Raw genomic sequence first — 25966 nt, forward strand, 5'->3', positions numbered from 1 at the left:
TCTGTGATCTGGCCGATAACGGTCGTGTCGTCAGTAAACTTCACGATGGTGTTGGAGCTGCGTGTGGCCACGCAGTCGTGAGTGAACAGGGAGTAGAGGAGAGGGCTGAGCACGCAGCCTTGAGGGGCTCCGGTGTTAAAGGGTCAGGGTGGAGGATGTGATGTTTCCCACCCGCACTGCCCGGGGTCTGCCCGTCAGGAAGTTCAGGATCCAGTCACAGAGGGCGCTGTTGAGCCCGAGGTCTCTGAGCTTGATGATCAGCTACCTCATCTCTCCTCCTCTGGACTCAGATCTCTAGATACCTAATCTCTCCTCTGGACTCAGATCTCTAGATACCTCATCTCTCCTCCTCTGGACTCAGATCTCTAAATACCTCATCTCTCCTCTGGACTCAGATCTCTCGATACCTCATCTCTCCTCTGGACTCAGATCTCTAGATACCTCATCTCTCCTCTGGACTCAGATCTCTAGATACCTCATCTCTCCTCTGGACTCAGATCTCTAGATACCTCATCTCTCCTCTGGACTCAGATCTCTAGATACCTCATCTCTCCTCTGGACTCAGATCTCTAGATACCTCATCTCTCCTGAGGTATCTAGAGATGTGATCATGATACCCTCTTCTGCAGGTCCAGATTATAATGTGGATCATTACTGGTAACAATCAACTGATTCTCATTACACTTTCAAATATCATTTATGCTTCAGCCCAATGACATGGTTTGAAATCAATATATAATCCAATGTGTGACAGTTGATCAATGGAGACTGTTCACGACACTATAAACACATAAAGCTGGTAGAGCAGGTCCGCGAGGCACTACAGAGGGGATACTAATGTGCAGGTGCGTGGGATAGGAAGTCCAGGACCCTCTGCTAGGATGTTTAATCTCCAAGTCCATCTAAAGCTTCACATTGCTCTAGGGGAGTTACATTACATACATTCAGAACTGTGGACAATCCCCACAGGAGCACTTTGGGGTGAAGTGTCTCAGGGACACAACGACATGCTGACTGCTGGGGGACTCGAACTCGCTACCTCCTGATTCGAAGTCCAGCACACTATCCACTGAGCCACAGCTGCCCACAGTTACATAGTGGTATCAACCTCTCACCTGCAGTGGAGTAGAAGTATAAAGTGTAAATACTACAAACTAAGAGGCAGCTTTTGAACGGACCTCGGCTGAAGATGACGACCCATCGCTACAGGTGATTGTAAAGACGACATGGCAGCATTTGTGCAGAAGAGAAAAAGAGCGACATCACTCCTGATCACCAACGAGCTGTGGTTTAAATAAGGATGAGGCTTGCTGTTGATACTCAGTGTTGGTGCAGCAGGGGCCCCTGGGAGTCAGTGACCCCTCGCTGTCTGAATAAACAGCCGGCAGCCGCTGGACTTTGTCCTGCAGGAGACGACCGCCTCCAGCGCTCAGACCAGAACGCCAGACAGATCGCAGCATGGCGGAGAGGAGAGCCGAGGCAGCAGCAGAGCCGCACTTCCTGCAGTTCAATGATCTGGCCTGTGAGGCGGTGGGGGGGAAGGTGAGTTCATCACAATCTGCTTTATCCCCAAGTAGGCTTACACATACCAGGGAATCAGCTCGCTTCTTAGCTTTGTGTGTTTAGTTTCCAGTTTTATTTTTGAAACTCTGTTCTCCCTGTGTCTGGTCTTCCTTTCTGTGTTTGCCCTCCTGTGTCTGATTCTCTTTGTGTTCACTTGTTGTTGTTGTTGTTGTTGTTGTTGTGTTTCTGCCTCCCCAGCCGTGTCTTGTCCTGTGATTTCCCTTCTGTGTATTTAGTCTCGTCTCCCCTCTTGCTCCCTGTCCGGTCGTCGTCTCTCTCCTCCACGTTACCTGCTCCTGTCTGTAGGTTGTTCTCTGTCGTGCACACACACACACACACACACACACACACACACACACACACACACACACACACACACACACACACACACACACACACACACACACACACACACACACACACACACACACACACACACACACACACACACACACACACACACACACACACACACACACACACACACACACACACACACACACACACACACGCACACACAGGAACCACCCTGTACAATGTGCTTTGGAAACACTGTGTTTGTTCAACACGTTCTCTCTCCCAACCCGTCAGATGTTGACGGTCGGTCAGGGCCCCTCCCCGTCACTCTATTACGGTCAGGGTACCCCTTGAGAGTCAGTGTTCAACGGGCAGGGCGTCCCATTGACTTGCATAGAGCTCCCTGAACGTTGGTAATAGAGGAGTTGGGATCGTGGCGAAATGCTCTCCTCAGATCCATTCTCACAGCGTTCATCAACCTTTTTCTCAATATCAAGCCTCACTTATTGTGTTTACTTCTTTATTTTAATTGAATAATGTAGGACTTTAGTTGCCGTCAGTTATGGGGAGAGAAGGGGCTCAGAAAACTGAAATCTGTATTGTTTCATCGTTTGTTCCTTCTAAAAATACATCCATCATAAACAACACCATTCACACATGAGAGTGAATATATCAATTCCTTGCTAATATTGATGAACACATCGTTAGCTTTTCTCTGGTTTGCAGTGTTGACCATATTATAATTATTCTCTCTGTATTGAAATAAGCGTGTTGTTCTTCCAGGTTATTTTTGCAACGGACGAATGGTTCGCTCCGGCTGCAAACCTGCTGAAGGTACGACTCAGATCCAGCCGTTCACACTAAAGAGTTTCTCTTCCTGTACTTCAGATATTCTATCATCGTCAAATCGATCTTTGTTGCGCAGAGAGAATTGTATAAAAGTTCAAAAAATGTAAAGGAACCTCTGATGCAATATTCACCTCACATAATCTGCTGAGTACGGCACAGGTTACCACTTCTTCTGTACTGTTGTTGTTATGCAATGAATATAATGTAAAATATCCATAAAGCGTGAAACTAAAAAGGCTCTCTTAAGGAAAAGCAGAGCATTTCAGCGGATGTAGATATCAACTTTAAGATGTACTGATTGTTCGTACAGAGAGAGCAGCCGGTGTTCATCGCCTCGGCCTTCACTGAGTTTGGGAAGTGGATGGACGGATGGGAGACGAGGAGAAAGAGAACACCGGGTAAGAAGCAACAAAACACATTCCAACAGGTGACATGGTTTGGATCCAACAGGGTGTCTGAGCTGTCCGTCACGTCGTCCCGCCCTCCTCACCTGAACAAAGAAACATCCTCCTGTTGTGGCAGAAGCACCATCAACGCCTCGCGTAAAAAGAACTGAACCCTCCTTCATTAACTCTAAAAGGTTCAGAAACACCCAAACACAGAATGAAGAGGACCCAAGTATAAACTAAATACATTTTAAATGATAGAAAGGGCAGGACCTCGGAAAGAGGGTTTTCAATATCTGAGTGGTTTTGAGGGTTAGTGTGAATCCATTTCTGACATTTCAGGATAAAAGCTGGCAGTTTGATCCTGAAATTGTCCATATCTGTTCTCTCTGTGGACTGAGTCTGATTAGGAAGATTTAGAGGACTCTGGATCATCTGGATTGGACAGATTGGTTATTTATTTGAATATAAATTGTCCACAGTAGAGGTAGTAATGTTCATCTGGTGCTCTCTGTATCCAATGGTCCAACACTAGTCATGGTAATCTAAATCAGTCCACAGAGAGCACAGATACAGTATGTCCTCCTTCTGGTTAAATCTGCCAATGCTGATCCTGAAGAAACACTCCAAAACGGTCCATATCATAACACTTTGGGGTACTCAACATTTCAGTTCACAATAGGACTGTATGAGCTGCAGACAGAGTACAAAGTAAGTGTTCAAGGTCAGGAAGCACTGATGTGGTCACTATAGAGTAATCCACTTTCTAACCGGGGTATTTCAGACATTCAGAAATGGACTCAGCATCCTCAATGACCCCCAAAGCCACTCGATCACTGTCCAAATCGGCCAACACGTTTTTTAACTATTGTCCACTTACTGTAGGCTATAATGCTAATGAACTCAACTTATGCTAACTGTGTAAATGCCCAGCATCCGCAGGTTAGCATCCAGCAGTCTCTATGTGCTGGAGACCCTACTATACATTTCTATCATTACATGTCACTTGTTAGACGCTTTTATCCAAAGCAACTTCCATACTCCACACTGTGGGCAATCCCCACAGGAGCACTTTGGGGTGAAGTGTCTCAGGGACACAACGACATGCAGACTGCAGTGGGGTTTGAACCTGTGCTCTCCTGAGCCGAACACCAACGCACTAGTCCACCAACGCACTAGTCCACTGTGCCACAGCCTCCCTATCAGAACACTTTGGGGTCTCAACATGTAAGGGTTCACAGTGTTAACAACTAGACTATTGCGCTCGTATATTTCTTTATTTGTTGGTTTTTAACACGGTTTTTCTCATCTCACTTTCTGTGGAGGTCACGACTGGTGCATCGTCGCTCTCGGTGTGCCGGGGCTGATCCACGGCTTCGATGTGGACACGTCCTTCTTCACCGGGAACCACTCGCCCCACGTCTCCATCCAGGCCGCCTGTCTGGGTACTAATCCACCTTATCATCTCCTAAATAAGAAACCTGGGAATCAAACCACTGAAATTCCAGTAGAGTGGTGCAGGAATGAGTCCTAAAATCCTGACATGAGTCAACAATTCATCACTTCCTGTCCCCTGGTCTGGAGTATGGTTTTCTGAATGTGTTTTTGGTTTCTATCCTGAAATAAGATCAGCGGTGGTGACGTGAAGTCATGTGACCGTGCTGTAGTTCCTTTATAGCCCAACATTAGCCACCTTTAGCTTAGCAGTGGTGACGTGAAGTCATGTGACCGTGCTGTAGTTCCTTTATAGCCCAACATTAGCCTCCTTTAGCTTAGCGGTGGTGACGTGAAGTCATGTGACCGTGCTGTAGTTCCATTATAGCCCAACATTAGCCACCTTTAGCTTAGCGGTGGGGACGTGAAGTCATGTGACCGTGCTGTAGTTCCTTTATAGCCCAACATTAGCCACCTTTAGCTTAGCGGTGGGGACGTGAAGTCATGTGACCGTGCTGTAGTTCCTTTATAGCCCAACATTAGCCTCCTTTAGCTTAGCAGTGGTGACGTGAAGTCATGTGACCGTGCTGTAGTTCCATTATAGCCCAACATTAGCCACCTTTAGCTTAGCGGTGGTGACGTGAAGTCAAGTGACCGTGCTGTAGTTCCTTTATAGCCCAACATTAGCCTCCTTTAGCTTAGCGGTGGTGACGTGAAGTCATGTGACCGTGCTGTAGTTCCTTTATAGCCCAACATTAGCCTCCTTTAGCTTAGTGGTGGTGACGTGAAGTCATGTGACCGTGCTGTAGTTCCATTATAGCCCAACATTAGCCTCCTTTAGCTTAGTGGTGGTGACGTGAAGTCATGTGACCGTGCTGTAGTTCCTTTATAGCCCAACATTAGCCTCCTTTAGCTTAGCGGTGGTGACGTGAAGTCATGTGACCGTGCTGTAGTTCCATTATAGCCCAACATTAGCCACCTTTAGCTTAGCGGTGGTGACGTGAAGTCATGTGACCGTGCTCTAGTTCCTTTATAGCCCAACATTAGCCTCCTTTAGCTTAGCGATGGTGACGTGAAGTCATGTGACCGTGCTGTAGTTCCTTTATAGCCCAACATTAGCCTCCTTTAGCTTAGCGGTGGTGACGTGAAGTCATGTGACCGTGCTGTAGTTCCTTTATAGCCCAACATTAGCCTCCTTTAGCTTAGTGGTGGTGACGTGAAGTCATGTGACCGTGCTGTAGTTCCTTTATAGCCCAACATTAGCCTCCTTTAGCTTAGCGGTGGTGACGTGAAGTCATGTGACCGTGCTGTAGTTCCATTATAGCCCAACATTAGCCACCTTTAGCTTAGCGGTGGTGACGTGAAGTCATGTGACCGTGCTCTAGTTCCTTTATAGCCCAACATTAGCCTCCTTTAGCTTAGCGATGGTGACGTGAAGTCATGTGACCGTGCTGTAGTTCCTTTATAGCCCAACATTAGCCTCCTTTAGCTTAGCGATGGTGACGTGAAGTCATGTGACCGTGCTGTAGTTCCTTTATAGCCCAACATTAGCCTCCTTTAGCTTAGCGGTGGTGACGTGAAGTCATGTGACCGTGCTGTAGTTCCATTATAGCCCAACATTAGCCACCTTTAGCTTAGCGGTGGTGACGTGAAGTCATGTGACCGTGCTGTAGTTCCATTATAGCCCAACATTAGCCACCTTTAGCTTAGCGATGGTGACGTGAAGTCATGTGACCGTGCTGTAGTTCCATTATAGCCCAACATTAGCATCCTTTAGCTTAGCGGTGGTGACGTGAAGTCATGTGACCGTGCTGTAGTTCCATTATAGCCCAACATTAGCCACCTTTAGCTTAGCGGTGGTGACGTGAAGTCATGTGACCGTGCTGTAGTTCCTTTATAGCCCAACATTAGCCTCCTTTAGCTTAGCGATGGTGACGTGAAGTCATGTGACCGTGCTGTAGTTCCATTATAGCCCAACATTAGCCACCTTTAGCTTAGCGGTGGTGACGTGAAGTCATGTAACCGTGCTGTAGTTCCTTTATAGCCCAACATTAGCCACCTTTAGCTTAGCGGTGGTGACGTGAAGTCATGTGACCGTGCTGTAGTTCCTTTATAGCCCAACATTAGCCACCTTTAGCTTAGCGGTGGTGACGTGAAGTCAAGTGACCGTGCTGTAGTTCCTTTATAGCCCAACATTAGCCTCCTTTAGCTTAGCGGTGGTGACGTGAAGTCATGTGACCGTGCTGTAGTTCCTTTATAGCCCAACATTAGCCTCCTTTAGCTTAGCGGTGGTGACGTGAAGTCAAGTGACCGTGCTGTAGTTCCTTTATAGCCCAACATTAGCCTCCTTTAGCTTAGCGGTGGTGAGGTGAAGTCATGTGACCGTGCTGTAGTTCCTTTATAGCCCAACATTAGCCACCTTTAGCTTAGTGGTGGTGACGTGAAGTCATGTGACCGTGCTGTAGTTCCTTTATAGCCCAACATTAGCCACCTTTAGCTTAGCGGAGGTGACGTGAAGTCATGTGACCGTGCTGTAGTTCCTTTATAGCCCAACATTAGCCTCCTTTAGCTTAGCGGTGGTGACGTGAAGTCATGTGACCGTGCTGTAGTTCCTCTATAGCCCAACATTAGCCTCCTTTGATGTTTATCTGTTCTTCACCAGACACCCCCCCCACCTTCTCTATGAAGGGGGACAGGACAGGAATGGCCGCCTCCGACACTCAGCTGACTGCTGTTGCCAAGGTAACGTGATTGACAGCTGAAGTTTTAGGCCGTGTCGGCAAGGTCAAGTTAGTTGCCTTTACTGTTGTTACCTGCTAGTATTCACCTAGGTTACTCAATATATTTAAGAGTTTATAAGGCCTTAAATGGCCGTGCACCAAATCAAATTCTTCTCTTTTAAAAGCATCCTGTTGAGAGTCTGTTCAGAGAATATGAGGAGCAGAAATTACAGATAATTTAAACAAAAACACAAATGTAAAATATATGCAGTGTTACGGCCCGTCCACACGGCGGTTTCTGCCCATTCACTTTGAATGGGGTGACTTTGCCGAACTGCATTGTGGTCACGTCGCTTCACTTTGCTCGCTTCAAAAGTTGAGCAATGTTCAACTTTTGAAGCTTCGACGGAAGTGTCAGCCAATCAAATCATATGCCAGTATAAGCTCTAGCCAATCAAACCGCGTGCTTGTGTGTCCGGGGCGGGAGATTCATGTGATTGGTAGTTGGTCGAGTTTCAGACTGGGCCGCCGGCAAGCTTCAACGCACGCCGCCGTGTGGACGCTGCGTTACAGAATTTGCTCTTCCTCTGCATTTGTTTCAACTTCACTGCTGTTCAGAATGACTTCCTTCCTCCCTATTTTTTAACATTTGATTATTTTTCACATCCTAATTTTTATCCATTTCTGTTTAAAAGTGCATTGGATTTTTTTTTTTTTATGCAAGATGTGACTGGCCCATTTCCTTCTTTGTGAATGATGCACTTCCTGTTATTGTTGTATTTAGGCTTGGGTTGTAATGGGGTTATGTAATCATGATAAAAAAAAGTGACTGTGTTCCCGAGCAGCTGCACTCGGAGGCGTGGCCTGAGCTGCTGAAGGAGGCGGAGCTTCAGCCAGGGTTTTCCCACTGCTGCAACAACTACTACAGTGTGAGAGTCACACAGAGAGTCACACACCTGAGGCTCAACATGCACCCAGGTACACACACACACTCACACACACACACACACACACACACACACACACACACACACACACACACACACACACACACACACACACACACACACACACACACACACACACACACACACACACACACACACACACACACACACACACACATCTAGCTCCCTTAGTACAGTAAAAGTACCTCCAAAATATTTGATGTTATGTTTTTCATACACAATGTCTTTTATACTTCTGAATAACTCCAGTGGAAGAGAAACTCCCACTGGAGGAACAAAGGGATTTTATCCTCTGCAGACCGTTGACATACACTAACACCTATAGAACAAACTACAGAAGAGAGAGCACCACAGAAGAAGAACAGGCTCTCTTTAACCTCCTCTGTCCGCAGACGGAGGGATCTCCAGACTGCGGGTGTACGGCGTCGGGCAGAGAGACTGGTCCGACATCTCGCCCAATCAGGACGTCGACCTGCTGGCCCTGACCAATGGGGGCGTCTGCCTCGGCTACAGTGACGCCCACTTTGGGCATCCACGCAACATGATTGGTTAGAATAATGTGTGCATTTACGTTTTGTATAGTTTAAAAGTGGACTCGTTTCCCTCTGACAGCTGTCTCAGTAAGTAGGGGCTTGGACTGGGAGGGGCGCTGGTTCAAGACCCCGAACAGACTTAATATTTTTTGTGTGGAGTGGTACTTGGAGAGGTCTCAGTTCACCTCCTGGCCCCTGCCCTTGAGCAAGGCACCGGACAACCCCCCACTCCCCATTGCTCCCCTGTACAATAGCTGCCCTCTGTTCCTGGTACTAGGGTGGGTTAAAAGCAGAGAACAAATGTCACGGTGTGCTCTGCATGTGAGACCATTAAAGAGGGTTTCATCCTCCAAATTCAATTCAATTCAATTCAATGTGTCTTCAGGTCTCGGTCGAGGTGTCAACATGGCGGACGGCTGGGAGACGGCCCGGCGTCTGGACCGACCCAAACACCTGGAGGTTAGCCCTCTGAACACTTAGCCCTCTGAACACTTAGCCCTCTGAACACTTAGCCCTCTGAACACTTAGCCCTCTGAACACTTAACCTTCTGAACGCTTAATCTTCTGAACACTTAGCCCTCTGAACACTTAGCCCTCTGAACACTTAACCTTCTGAACACTTAGCCTTCTGAACACTTAACCTTCTGAACACTTAACCTTCTGAACACTTAGCCTTCTGAACACTTAACCTTCTGAACACTTAGCCTTCTGAACACTTAGCCTTCTGAACACTTAGCCTTCTGAACACTTAACCTTCTGAACACTTAACCTTCTGAACACTTAGCCTTCTGAACACTTAACCTTCTGAACACTTAACCTTCTGAACACTTAGCCTTCTGAACACTTAGCCTTCTGAACACTTAACCTTCTGAACACTTAGCCCTCTGAACACTTAGCCTTCTGAACACTTAACCTTCTGAACACTTAGCCCTCTGAACACTTAGCCTTCTGAACACTTAGCCCTCAGAACACTTAACCTTCTGAACACTTGGCCTTCTGAACACATGGCCCTCTGAACACTTAGCCCTCTGAACACTTAGCCCTCTGAACACTTAGCCCTCTGAACACTTAGCCTTCTGAACACTTAACCTTCTGAACACTTAGCCCTCTGAACACTTAGCCTTCTGAACACTTAGCCCTCAGAACACTTAACCTTCTGAACACTTGGCCTTCTGAACACATGGCCCTCTGAACACTTAGCCCTCTGAACACTTAGCCCTCTGAACACTTAGCCCTCTGAACACTTAACCTTCTGAACACTTAGCCTTCTGAACACTTAGCCTTCTGAACACTTAACCTTCTGAACACTTAGCCTTCTGAACACTTAGCCTTCTGAACACTTAACCTTCTGAACACTTAGCCTTCTGAACACTTAACCTTCTGAACACTTAGCCTTCTGAACACATGGCCCTCTGGCCCTCTGGCCATCTGGATGACAGGATATAAGGATTGAGTGATGAATGGATGTCAGGGTGTATCGTTGAAGGGGGTTGATGGGTGGAGGGATGAAAGAGTTTGGCTAAGTATGAGGTAGAAAGGAACCGTATGAGTAGAAGTAGTCTAGCAGGAAGGGCCCTCAGATTTTGCGATACCCCTACCCGAGGTAGAACAAATGACAACAATGATTTTTCTTATCTTTAGGGTCTCCCATTAATGAAACATTATTGATATGTTCCTATCAACAAAAGTACAATTTCCGTCTAAACTAAAGCTAAGTTTACAGGACTATATTTCAGTATTTCTTTAGTTAAATAATTGTCTGACTATTTAGTGATGTAGGACAGCCACCTGGTTCATACCTCAGCAAATCTGAAGAGGAAAAGAGTTGTCATTTTTAAGTTATGGGATTTTTTGTCACCTTTCCCATATTCGGCCTGGCCTAATTTGGCTCTTTTTCAGGGATTGGGGTAGTTTTAAAGAACAACCAAAAAAACATTTTTTCCCCCAAAATAAAATTTGACAACAATCAATTTTATTAATGGGAGACCCTAAAGATAAGAAAAATAATTGTTGTCATTTGTTCTACCTCGGGTAGGGGTATCTCGAAAACTAAAGCCTTTTTTGAGGACTTGCTGCTGGACTAAAGGGAGAGGGAGGGGTGAAGGGATGAGGGAGGGATGAAGGGATGAGGGAGGGGTGAAGGGATGAGGGAGGGATGAAGGGATGAGGGAGGGGTGAAGGGATGAGGGAGGGGTGAAGGGATGAGGGAGGGATGAAGGGATGAGGGAGGGGTGAAGGGATGAGGGATGGTGGGTTGAGAGAATGGAGACAATCGAAGCCGGATGTTTGGCCGGATATAAATAGAGTTGGCTGTGATCAGAGACGGGTTGAGGCGGGGCCATGCTCCTGAACCTAGCTTAACAAATTAACTTCATTTGTTGTAGAATCAGAATTCCTTTATGGAAAGGAAATGAATTAAAGAGCAGCTGTGTTTCCAGGAGGACGAGCATGGCGTCCTGATGGTCCCGGGCTGGGAGTGGGCCGTGTTCCGACTCGGTCACCCCGGAGTGATCCGCAGTGTGGAGCTGGACACCCACCACTTCAAAGGTCTACACGCCAAAATATTCAGACTTTTTCTCAAAGTTTTCCGACTTTTTCCTCTAAATCGTTTTATTTGTCCTCTTAATAGACAAAAAGAGAATCCACAAAAAATCCAGACTTGTTTCTGAAAATGTTTAAAAAATGTCTTCGTAATATTTCGCCTTTTTTCTGAAAATCGTTTCTCTTTATTTGCAGCTTTTCCTCAAAACTTTCCTGATAATATTCCAACTTATTCTTCCATAATTCCCAAACTGTTCTGACTTTTTCTCAAATGTTTTCTCTAAATCGTTTTATTCGTCTCTCTGTTAATAGTCTAGCTTGTTAGACTTGTATCTGATCATTCAAAAATAAATTCCTCTGAATATTCAATTTTCTTTCTTAAAATATTCAGCCTTTTTATTTTAAATATTCCCACAGTTTGCCTGTGAATGTTCTCAATGTGTTTCCCATGGTGTTCAGGATGAATGACCGCTGTGTTTCCTGCAGGGAACTTTCCGGACTCCTGCAGCGTGGAGGTGTGTTCGCTGACCGCCGGGGAGGAGGCTCAGAGCCGCAGCAATGGGTGGCATTCTGGGAAATGGCAGATCCTGCTGCCCCCCAAGAAAGTACGTTCATTACATCACAGTACATTACATTACAGTACATTACAGTATATTACAGTACAGTACAGTACAGTACAGTATATTACAGTACAGTACATTACAGTACAGTACAGTATATTACAGTACAGTACAGTACATTACAGTATATTACAGTACAGTACATTACAGTACATTACAGTATATTACAGTACAGTACAGTACAGTACAGTATATTAAAGTACAGTACATTACAGTACAGTACAGTATATTACAGTACAGTACAGTACATTACAGTACATTACAGTATATTACAGTATATTACATTACAGTACATTACAGTACATTACAGTATATTACAGTACATTACAGTACATTACAGTACAGTACATTACATTACAGTATATTACAGTATATTACATTACAGTATATTACATTACAGTACATTACAGTACATTACAGTACATTACAGTATATTAAAGTATATTACAGTACATTACAGTACATTACAGTATATTAAAGTATATTACATTACAGTACAGTACAGTATATTACATTACAGTACATTACAGTACAGTACATTACATTACAGTATATTACATTACAGTACATTACAGTACATTACAGTACATTACAGTATATTAAAGTATATTACAGTACATTACAGTACATTACAGTATATTAAAGTATATTACATTACAGTACAGTACAGTATATTACATTACAGTACATTACAGTACAGTACAGTATATTACAGTACATTACAGTATATTACATTACAGTACATTACAGTACATTACAGTATATTACATTACAGTACATTACAGTACATTACAGTATATTACAGTATATTACATTACAGTATATTACATTACAGTACATTACAGTACATTACAGTACATTACAGTATATTAAAGTATATTACATTACAGTACATTACAGTATATTAAAGTATATTACATTACAGTACATTACAGTATATTAAAGTATATTACATTACAGTACATTACAGTATATTAAAGTATATTACATTACAGTACAGTACATTACATTACAGTACATTACAGTACAGTACAGTACATTACAGTATATTACAGTACATTACAGTACAGTACAGTATATTACATTACAGTACATTACAGTACATTACAGTATATTACAGTATATTACATTACAGTATATTACATTACAGTACATTACAGTACATTACAGTACATTACAGTATATTAAAGTATATTACATTACAGTATATTACATTACAGTACATTACAGTATATTAAAGTATATTACATTACAGTACAGTACATTACATTACAGTACATTACAGTACAGTACAGTACATTACAGTATATTACAGTACATTACAGTACATTACAGTACAGTACATTACAGTACAGTACAGTACATTACATTACATTACAGTACAGTACAGTACAGTACAGTATATTACATTACAGTACATTACAGTACATTACAGTACATTACATTACAGTACAGTACATTACAGTACAGTACATTACATTACAGTACATTACAGTACAGTACAGTACATTACAGTATATTACATTACAGTACAGTACATTACATTACAGTACATTACAGTACAGTACAGTACATTACAGTATATTACAGTACATTACATTACATTACAGTACATTACAGTACATTACAGTACATTACATTACAGTACAGTACATTACATTACAGTACATTACAGTACAGTACAGTACAGTACAGTACATTACAGTATATTACAGTACATTACAGTACATTACAGTACATTACATTACAGTACAGTACATTACATTACAGTACATTACAGTACATTACAGTACATTACATTACATTACAGTACATTACAGTACATTACATTACAGTACAGTACAGTACAGTATATTACATTACATTACATTACAGTACATTACAGTACATTACAGTATATTAAAGTATATTACATTACAGTATATTACATTACAGTACATTACAGTATATTAAAGTATATTACATTACAGTACAGTACATTACATTACAGTACATTACAGTACAGTACAGTACATTACAGTATATTACAGTACATTACAGTACATTACAGTGCAGTACATTACAGTACAGTACAGTATATTACATTACACTACAGTACATTACAGTACATTACAGTACAGTACAGTATATTAAAGTATATTACATTACATTACAGTACAGTATATTACATTACAGTACAGTACATTACAGTACAGTATATTAAAGTATATTACATTACATTACAGTACAGTATATTACATTACAGTACAGTACATTACAGTATATTACAGTACAGTACAGTATATTAAAGTATATTACATTACATTACAGTACAGTATATTACATTACAGTACAGTACATTACAGTATATTACAGTACAGTATATTAAAGTATATTACATTACATTACAGTACAGTATATTACATTACAGTACAGTACATTACAGTACATTACAGTACAGTACAGTATATTAAAGTATATTACATTACATTACAGTACAGTATATTACATTACAGTACAGTACATTACAGTACAGTATATTAAAGTATATTACATTACATTACAGTACAGTATATTACATTACAGTACAGTACATTACAGTATATTACAGTACAGTACAGTACAGTACAGTATATTAAAGTATATTACATTACAGTACAGTACATTACATTACAGTATATTACAGTACATTACAGTACATTACAGTACAGTACATTACAGTACAGTACAGTACATTACATTACAGTACATTACAGTATATTAAAGTATATTACATTACAGTACAGTACAGTATATTACAGTACATTACAGTACATTACATTACAGTATATTACAGTACATTACAGTACATTACAGTACAGTACATTACAGTACAGTACAGTACATTACATTACATTACAGTACAGTACAGTATATTACATTACAGTACAGTACATTACAGTACATTACAGTACATTACAGTATATTACATTACAGTACATTACAGTACATTACAGTACATTACAGTATATTACAGTACAGTACAGTATATTACAGTACAGTACAGTATATTACAGTACAGTACATTACAGTACAGTACAGTATATTACATTACAGTACATTACAGTACATTACAGTATATTACAGTACAGTACAGTACAGTATATTACAGTACAGTACATTACAGTACATTACAGTATATTACAGTACAGTACAGTACAGTACAGTATATTACATTACAGTACATTACAGTACATTACAGTATATTACAGTACAGTACAGTACAGTACAGTATATTACAGTACATTACAGTACATTACATTACAGTATATTACAGTACAGTACAGTACAGTACAGTATATTACATTACAGTACATTACAGTACATTACAGTATATTACAGTACAGTACAGTACAGTACAGTACATTACAGTACATTACAGTATATTACATTACAGTACATTACAGTACATTACAGTATATTACAGTACAGTACAGTACAGTACAGTATATTACAGTACAGTACATTACAGTACAGTACAGTATATTACAGTATATTACATTACAGTACAGTACAGTATATTACATTACAGTACATTACAGTATATTACAGTACAGTACATTACAGTACAGTACAGTATATTACATTACAGTACATTACAGTACATTACAGTATATTACATTACAGTACATTACAGTACATTACAGTATATTACAGTACAGTACAGTACAGTACAGTATATTACATTACAGTACATTACAGTACATTACAGTATATTACAGTACAGTACAGTACAGTACAGTATATTACAGTCCAGTACATTACAGTACATTACAGTATATTACAGTACAGTACATTACAGTACAGTACAGTATATTACAGTACAGTACAGTACATTACATTACAGTACATTACAGTATATTAAAGTATATTACATTACAGTACAGTACAGTATATTACAGTACATTACATTACAGTACATTACAGTATATTAAAGTATATTACATTACATTACATTACAGTACATTACAGTACAGTACATTACAGTACATTACAGTATATTACATTACAGTACATTACAGTACAGTACAGTACAGTACATTACATTACAGTACATTACAGTATATTAAAGTATATTACATTACAGTACATTACAGTACATTACAGTATATTACATTACAGTACATTACAGTACAGTACAGTACATTACAGTACATTACAGTACATTACAGTATATTAAAGTATATTACATTACAGTACAGTATATTACAGTACATTACAGTATATTACATTACAGTACATTACAGTACATTACAGTACATTACAGTATATTACATTACAGTACATTACAGTACAGTACAGTACATTACAGTACATTACAGTATATTACATTACAGTACATTACAGTACATTACAGTACATTACAGTATATTACATTACAGTACATTACAGTATATTAAAGTATATTAAAGTATATTACATTACAGTATATTACATTACAGTATATTACATTACAGTACATTACAGTACAGTACAGTATATTACATTACAGTACATTACAGTACATTACAGTATATTAAAGTATATTACATTACAGTATATTACATTACAGTATATTACATTACAGTACATTACAGTACATTACAGTATATTAAAGTATATTACATTAAAGTATATTACATTACAGTATATTACATTACAGTATATTACATTACAGTACATTACAGTATATTAAAGTATATTACATTACAGTATATTACATTACAGTACAGTACAGTACATTACAGTACATTACAGTACAGTACAGTACATTACATTACATTACAGTACAGTACAGTATATTACATTACAGTACATTACAGTATATTACATTACATTACAGTATATTACATTACAGTACATTACAGTACATTACAGTACATTACAGTATATTAAAGTATATTACATTACAGTACATTACAGTACATTACAGTACATTACAGTATATTACATTACATTACAGTATATTACATTACAGTACATTACAGTACATTACAGTACATTACAGTATATTACATTACAGTACATTACAGTACATTACAGTACATTACAGTATATTACAGTATATTACATTACAGTACATTACAGTACATTACAGTATATTACATTACAGTACATTACATTACATTACAGTATATTACATTACAGTACATTACAGTACATTACAGTACATTACAGTACATTACAGTATATTACATTACAGTACATTACAGTACATTACAGTATATTAAAGTATATTACATTACAGTACAGTACAGTATATTACATTACAGTACATTACAGTACATTACAGTATATTAAAGTATATTACATTACAGTATATTACATTACAGTATATTACATTACAGTACATTACAGTACATTACAGTATATTACATTACAGTACATTACAGTACATTACAGTATATTAAAGTATATTACATTACAGTACAGTACAGTATATTACATTACAGTACATTACAGTACAGTACAGTATATTAAAGTATATTACATTACAGTACAGTACAGTATATTAGATTACAGTACATTACAGTATATTACATTACATTACAGTACATTACAGTATATTAAAGTACAGTACATTACAGTATATTACATTACAGTATATTACATTACAGTACATTACAGTACAGTACAGTACATTACAGTATATTACAGTATATTACATTACAGTACAGTACAGTATATTAGATTACAGTACATTACAGTATATTACATTACATTACAGTACAGTACAGTATATTACATTACAGTACATTACAGTATATTACATTACAGTATATTACATTACAGTACATTACAGTACAGTACAGTACATTACAGTATATTACAGTATATTACATTACAGTACATTACAGTATATTACATTACAGTATATTACAGTATATTACATTACAGTACATTACAGTATATTACATTACAGTATATTACAGTATATTACATTACAGTACATTACAGTATATTACATTACAGTATATTACAGTATATTACATTACAGTACATTACAGTATATTACAGTATATTACATTACAGTACAGTACAGTACATTACAGTATATTACAGTATATTACATTACAGTACATTACAGTATATTACATTACAGTATATTACAGTATATTACATTACAGTATATTACAGTATATTACATTACAGTACATTACAGTATATTAAAGTATATTACATTACAGTACAGTACAGTATATTACATTACAGTACATTACAGTATATTACATTACAGTATATTACATTACAGTATATTACAGTACAGTACAGTACATTACAGTATATTACAGTATATTACATTACAGTACATTACAGTATATTACATTACAGTACATTACAGTATATTACAGTATATTACATTACAGTACATTACAGTATAGTACATTACAGTATATTACAGTATATTACATTACAGTATATTACATTACAGTACATTACAGTACATTACAGTATATTACATTACAGTACAGTACAGTATATTACAGTATATTACATTACAGTATATTACATTACAGTACATTACAGTACAGTACAGTACATTACAGTATATTAAAGTACATTACAGTATATTACATTACAGTATATTACAGTATATTACATTACAGTACAGTACAGTACAGTACATTACAGTACATTACAGTACAGTACAGTATATTACATTACAGTATATTACATTACAGTACAGTACAGTATATTACAGTATATTACATTACAGTATATTACATTACAGTACATTACAGTACAGTACAGTACATTACAGTATATTAAAGTACATTACAGTATATTACATTACAGTATATTACAGTATATTACATTACAGTACATTACAGTATATTACATTACAGTATATTACAGTATATTACATTACAGTACATTACAGTATATTACAGTATATTACATTACAGTACATTACAGTATAGTACATTACAGTATATTACAGTATATTACATTACAGTACATTACAGTACATTACAGTACATTACAGTATATTACATTACAGTACAGTACAGTATATTACAGTATATTACATTACAGTATATTACATTACAGTACATTACAGTACAGTACATTACAGTATATTAAAGTACATTACAGTATATTACATTACAGTATATTACAGTATATTACATTACAGTACAGTACAGTACAGTACATTACAGTACAGTACAGTATATTACATTACAGTATATTACAGTATATTACATTACAGTACAGTACAGTATATTACATTACAGTATATTACATTACAGTACATTACAGTACAGTACAGTACATTACAGTATATTAAAGTACATTACAGTATATTACATTACAGTATATTACAGTATATTACATTACAGTACAGTACAGTATATTACAGTATATTACATTACAGTATATTACATTACAGTACATTAAAGTACATTACAGTATATTACATTACAGTATATTACAGTATATTACATTACAGTACAGTACAGTACAGTACATTACAGTACAGTACAGTATATTACATTACAGTATATTACAGTATATTACATTACAGTACAGTACAGTACAGTACATTATATTACATTACAGTATATTACATTACAGTACATTACAGTACAGTACAGTACATTACAGTATATTAAAGTACATTACAGTATATTACATTACAGTATATTACAGTATATTACATTACAGTATATTACAGTACAGTACAGTATATTACATTACAGTATATTACAGTATATTACATTACAGTACAGTACAGTATATTACAGTATATTACATTACAGTATATTACATTACAGTACATTACAGTACAGTACAGTACATTACAGTATATTAAAGTACATTACAGTATATTACATTACAGTATATTACAGTATATTACATTACAGTACAGTACAGTACAGTACATTACAGTACAGTACAGTATATTACATTACAGTATATTACAGTATATTACATTACAGTACAGTACAGTACAGTACAGTATATTACAGTATATTACATTACAGTACATTACAGTACATTACAGTATATTACATTACAGTACATTACAGTACATTACAGTACATTACAGTATATTACATTACAGTACATTACAGTACATTACAGTACATTACAGTATATTAAAGTACATTACAGTATATTACATTACAGTATATTACAGTATATTACATTACAGTACAGTACAGTACAGTACATTACAGTACAGTACAGTATATTACATTACAGTATATTACAGTATATTACATTACAGTACATTACAGTACATTACAGTATATTACATTACAGTACATTACAGTACAGTACAGTACATTACAGTATATTAAAGTACATTACAGTATATTACATTACAGTATATTACAGTATATTACATTACAGTACAGTACAGTACAGTACATTACAGTACAGTACAGTATATTACATTACAGTATATTACAGTATATTACATTACAGTACATTACAGTACATTACAGTATATTACAGTATATTACATTACAGTATATTACAGTATATTACATTACAGTACAGTACAGTACAGTACATTACAGTACAGTACAGTATATTACATTACAGTATATTACAGTACAGTACAGTACAGTACATTACAGTACATTACAGTATATTACAGTATATTACATTACAGTACATTACAGTACATTACAGTACATTACAGTATATTACATTACAGTACAGTACAGTATATTACAGTATATTACATTACAGTATATTACATTACAGTACATTACAGTACAGTACAGTACATTACAGTATATTAAAGTACATTACAGTATATTACATTACAGTATATTACAGTATATTACATTACAGTACAGTACAGTACAGTACATTACAGTACAGTACAGTATATTACATTACAGTATATTACAGTATATTACATTACAGTACAGTACAGTACAGTACATTATATTACATTACAGTATATTACATTACAGTACATTACAGTACAGTACAGTACATTACAGTATATTAAAGTACATTACAGTATATTACATTACAGTATATTACAGTATATTACATTACAGTATATTACAGTACAGTACAGTATATTACATTACAGTATATTACAGTATATTACATTACAGTACAGTACAGTATATTACAGTATATTACATTACAGTATATTACATTACAGTACATTACAGTACAGTACAGTACATTACAGTATATTAAAGTACATTACAGTATATTACATTACAGTATATTACAGTATATTACATTACAGTACAGTACAGTACAGTACATTACAGTACAGTACAGTATATTACATTACAGTATATTACAGTATATTACATTACAGTACAGTACAGTACAGTACAGTATATTACAGTATATTACATTACAGTACATTACAGTACATTACAGTATATTACATTACAGTACATTACAGTACATTACAGTACATTACAGTATATTACAGTATATTACATTACAGTACATTACAGTACATTACAGTACATTACAGTATATTAAAGTACATTACAGTATATTACATTACAGTATATTACAGTATATTACATTACAGTACAGTACAGTACAGTACATTACAGTACAGTACAGTATATTACATTACAGTATATTACAGTATATTACATTACAGTACATTACAGTACATTACAGTATATTACAGTATATTACATTACAGTATATTACAGTATATTACATTACAGTACAGTACAGTACAGTACATTACAGTACAGTACAGTATATTACATTACAGTATATTACAGTACAGTACAGTACAGTACATTACAGTACATTACAGTATATTACAGTATATTACATTACAGTACATTACAGTACATTACAGTACATTACAGTATATTACATTACAGTACAGTACAGTATATTACAGTATATTACATTACAGTATATTACATTACAGTACATTACAGTACAGTACAGTACATTACAGTATATTAAAGTACATTACAGTATATTACATTACAGTATATTACAGTACAGTACAGTACATTACAGTATATTAAAGTACATTACAGTATATTACATTACAGTATATTACAGTATATTACATTACAGTACAGTACAGTACAGTACATTACAGTACAGTACAGTACATTACAGTATATTAAAGTACATTACAGTATATTACATTACAGTATATTACAGTATATTACATTACAGTACAGTACAGTACATTACAGTACAGTACAGTATATTACAGTATATTACATTACAGTACAGTACATTACAGTACATTACAGTACAGTACAGTATATTACATTACAGTATATTACATTACAGTACATTACAGTACAGTACAGTACATTACAGTATATTAAAGTACATTACAGTATATTACATTACAGTATATTACAGTACAGTACAGTACATTACAGTATATTAAAGTACATTACAGTATATTACATTACAGTATATTACATTACAGTACATTACAGTACAGTACATTACAGTACAGTACAGTACATTACAGTATATTAAAGTACATTACAGTATATTACATTACAGTATATTACAGTATATTACATTACAGTACAGTACAGTACAGTACATTACAGTACAGTACAGTATATTACAGTATATTACATTACAGTACAGTACATTACAGTACATTACAGTACAGTACAGTACAGTACATTACAGTATATTAAAGTACATTACAGTATATTACATTACAGTATATTACAGTATATTACAGTACATTACAGTACAGTACAGTATATTACATTACAGTATATTACATTACAGTATATTACATTACAGTACATTACAGTACAGTACAGTACATTACAGTATATTAAAGTATATTACAGTATATTACATTACAGTATATTACAGTATATTACATTACAGTACATTACATTACATTACAGTACATTACAGTATAGTACATTACAGTATATTACAGTATATTACATTACAGTACATTACAGTACATTACAGTATATTACATTACAGTACAGTACAGTATATTACAGTATATTACATTACAGTATATTACATTACAGTACATTACAGTACAGTACAGTACAGTACAGTACATTACAGTATATTAAAGTACATTACAGTATATTACATTACAGTATATTACAGTATATTACATTACAGTACAGTACAGTACAGTACATTACAGTACATTACAGTACAGTACAGTATATTACATTACAGTATATTACATTACAGTACATTACAGTACAGTACAGTACATTACAGTATATTAAAGTACATTACAGTATATTACATTACAGTATATTACAGTATATTACATTACAGTACATTACAGTATATTACAGTATATTACATTACAGTACATTACAGTATAGTACATTACAGTACATTACAGTATATTACAGTACAGTACAGTATATTACATTACAGTATATTACATTACAGTACATTACAGTACAGTACAGTACATTACAGTATATTAAAGTACATTACAGTATATTACATTACAGTATATTACAGTATATTACATTACAGTACATTACAGTATATTACAGTATATTACATTACAGTACATTACAGTACAGTACATTACAGTACATTACAGTATATTACAGTACAGTACAGTATATTACATTACAGTATATTACATTACAGTATATTACATTACAGTACATTACAGTATAGTACATTACAGTATATTACAGTATATTACATTACAGTACATTACAGTACAGTACATTACAGTACAGTATATTACATTACAGTATATTACATTACAGTATATTACATTACAGTACATTACAGTATAGTACATTACAGTACATTACAGTATATTACAGTATATTACATTACAGTATATTACATTACAGTATATTACATTACAGTACATTACAGTACAGTACATTACAGTACATTACAGTACAGTACAGTATATTACATTACAGTATATTACATTACAGTATATTACATTACAGTACAGTACATTACAGTATATTAAAGTATATTACATTACAGTACAGTACAGTATATTACATTACAGTACATTACAGTACAGTACAGTATATTACATTACAGTACAGTACAGTACATTACAGTATATTACATTACAGTACAGTACAGTACATTACAGTATATTAAAGTATATTACATTACAGTACATTACAGTATATTACATTACAGTATATTAAAGTATATTACATTACAGTACAGTACATTACATTACATTACAGTACAGTTTAGTACATTACAGTGCAGTTGTCACGATCTGTCTGTGTTGTGTTTTGTCTTGTTTAGATCTGTCTTTGGTTTCCTGCCTGTGTGTTCCCTCCTACCTGATTCCTGATTGTTTTCACCTGGTGCCCCTGTGTTGTCTCCTCCCTCCTCACCTGTGTCTTGTTTCTTTGATTAGTCCTGTGTGCATTTAGGTTCGTTTTTTCCTGTTAGTCTTAGTGGGATCCTTGTTTGTTTTGGACTTTGTTCAGGGGGAAGAGCTCAGTATTTTTCTCTTGTGGCCTTGGAATAAAGGTATTTCTCCAGTAAAACCTGCTGTAGTTCCAGTAATCCAAAATTCGGCTCACAGATAGCAAATAAGCTTGACTCGGACAAAATACGTCTCAGGATAGTTTGATTTGTACTTACACAAAAAGGTATCAAATACAAACACATATTCTCTCAGGTCAAAAAGCGATGTTGCTCGGTGCTTCCTTCTCACACCCCGATCACCAGCAGCTGCCGTTGGCTATAACGTCTCGTAATCACGTACAGCTGCGGTCGTCTATGCCGTCAATTTCACACGGCTGGTTCAAATAAATGATATGAGAGCACTAATAGCAAAGGATTATAATATTCAAATATACATTTTAACATATGGCTCCGACACCTGCATTTGGGTCCTGCCTGCTGCGCTCAACCCGGACAGCAGTATAGTGCATTACATTTAGCTAATGTTCCCTCCATTCATCACTTCATGTCTTTCTTCTTTCTAAAGAAGTCTAGTTTGACTGCAGTAAAAGTACCAAAACCACGCTGTAGGAATGCTATGTTACAGTAAATGTATACAATATATATCTCAAAATCGATCTATTTTTTCTCAATATTAACTTTTCTAATAAATATTATCTGAATCTCTGAATCCCTGAATCTCTGAACCCCTGAATCCCTGAATCTCTGAATCTCTGAACCTCTGAACCTCTGAATCCCTGAATCTCTGAACCTCTGAATCTCTGAACCTCTGAACCTCTGAATCCCTGAATCCCTGAATCTCTGAATCCCTGAATCTCTGAATCCCTGAATCTCTGAATCTCTGAATCTCTGAACCTCTGAATCCCTGAATCCCTGAATCTCTGAATCTCTGAATCTCTGAATCTCTGAACCCCTGAATCCCTGAATCCCTGAATCTCTGAATCTCTGAATCCCTGAATCCCTGAATCTCTGAATCTCTGAATTAAATCTTGCCACAGCTTCGTGCGGACCACCATCACGTGTTCGATGAGGCGTCGCTTTGCCTCCGCCCCCCCATCAGCCACGTCCGCCTCATCATCCGGCCCGACGGAGGCGTCAGCCGGCTGCGTCTGATTGGTCGACTCGCCCCCACCAGCCCCTCCTCGACCAATCCGGAGAGGCCGGCATCCAAACTGTGAAGCTCCGACACACAGAGCAAATAAAGTTTAATAAAGTGTGGAAAAGAAACACAAGTCTGATGGTAATTAATAGTTGAGCATTAAGTAAACATTAGAATATCACAGGTTAAACTAAAAATAACTTACATTAATATCAATAAATGTTTTAATACTGAACAATGTATTTATTATTTATTGCACATCTTCACGTTCACATTGTGATTATAACTCGGGATAGTGGCAGCGATGGGATGATGTTAACAATAATAGTCCCGGGACCCTCAGCGACGTCCATGCTGCACTTAGTTTGTTGGTATATCTATTTGTTCATGTAAATATTAGGGCTGTCGGTCGATTCAAATAGTTAATCGCACATTTTGTACCTGTTCTAAATGAAGCTTAGAGGAATGTTCTTCAAGTTTGAAATACTCTCATCAACTTATGAGTGGACAAATCTGCTTTATGCAAATGTTTGTTTATTATTATTTTGAACAAGGACAAATATTCTCCT

The 25966-nt window shown here is 36.4% G+C and overlaps 1 protein-coding gene and 1 pseudogene across 3 annotated transcripts in view; one reads left to right on the forward strand and one right to left on the reverse strand.

The window, feature by feature from the left end:
- Positions 1-25966, reverse strand: part of LOC307016319 — a 264046-nt pseudogene that overhangs the window by 219617 nt on the left and 18463 nt on the right. The window lies entirely within an intron of this gene.
- Positions 1396-25635, forward strand: allc (allantoicase). 2 transcript variants are annotated; one of them, XM_079642145.1, is made up of 12 exons: positions 1445-1542; positions 1762-1865; positions 2644-2694; positions 3020-3107; positions 4421-4540; positions 7192-7271; positions 8095-8227; positions 8610-8765; positions 9136-9209; positions 11189-11297; positions 11778-11896; positions 25297-25635. In XM_079642145.1, exons 4-12 carry the CDS (start codon positions 3071-3073, stop codon positions 25474-25476), a joined length of 1008 nt encoding a protein of 335 aa, XP_079498271.1. In that variant the 5' UTR covers positions 1445-1542; positions 1762-1865; positions 2644-2694; positions 3020-3070; the 3' UTR covers positions 25477-25635. The 2 variants fall into 2 exon arrangements, with proteins under 2 accessions (XP_079498270.1, XP_079498271.1); XM_079642144.1 differs by lacking the exon at positions 1762-1865 and having other exon boundaries at positions 1396-1542.

This window comes from Notothenia rossii (assembly GCF_949606895.1).
Source record: "Notothenia rossii genome assembly, chromosome: 8".
In the NCBI taxonomy this organism is placed as follows: domain Eukaryota; kingdom Metazoa; phylum Chordata; class Actinopteri; order Perciformes; family Nototheniidae; genus Notothenia; species Notothenia rossii.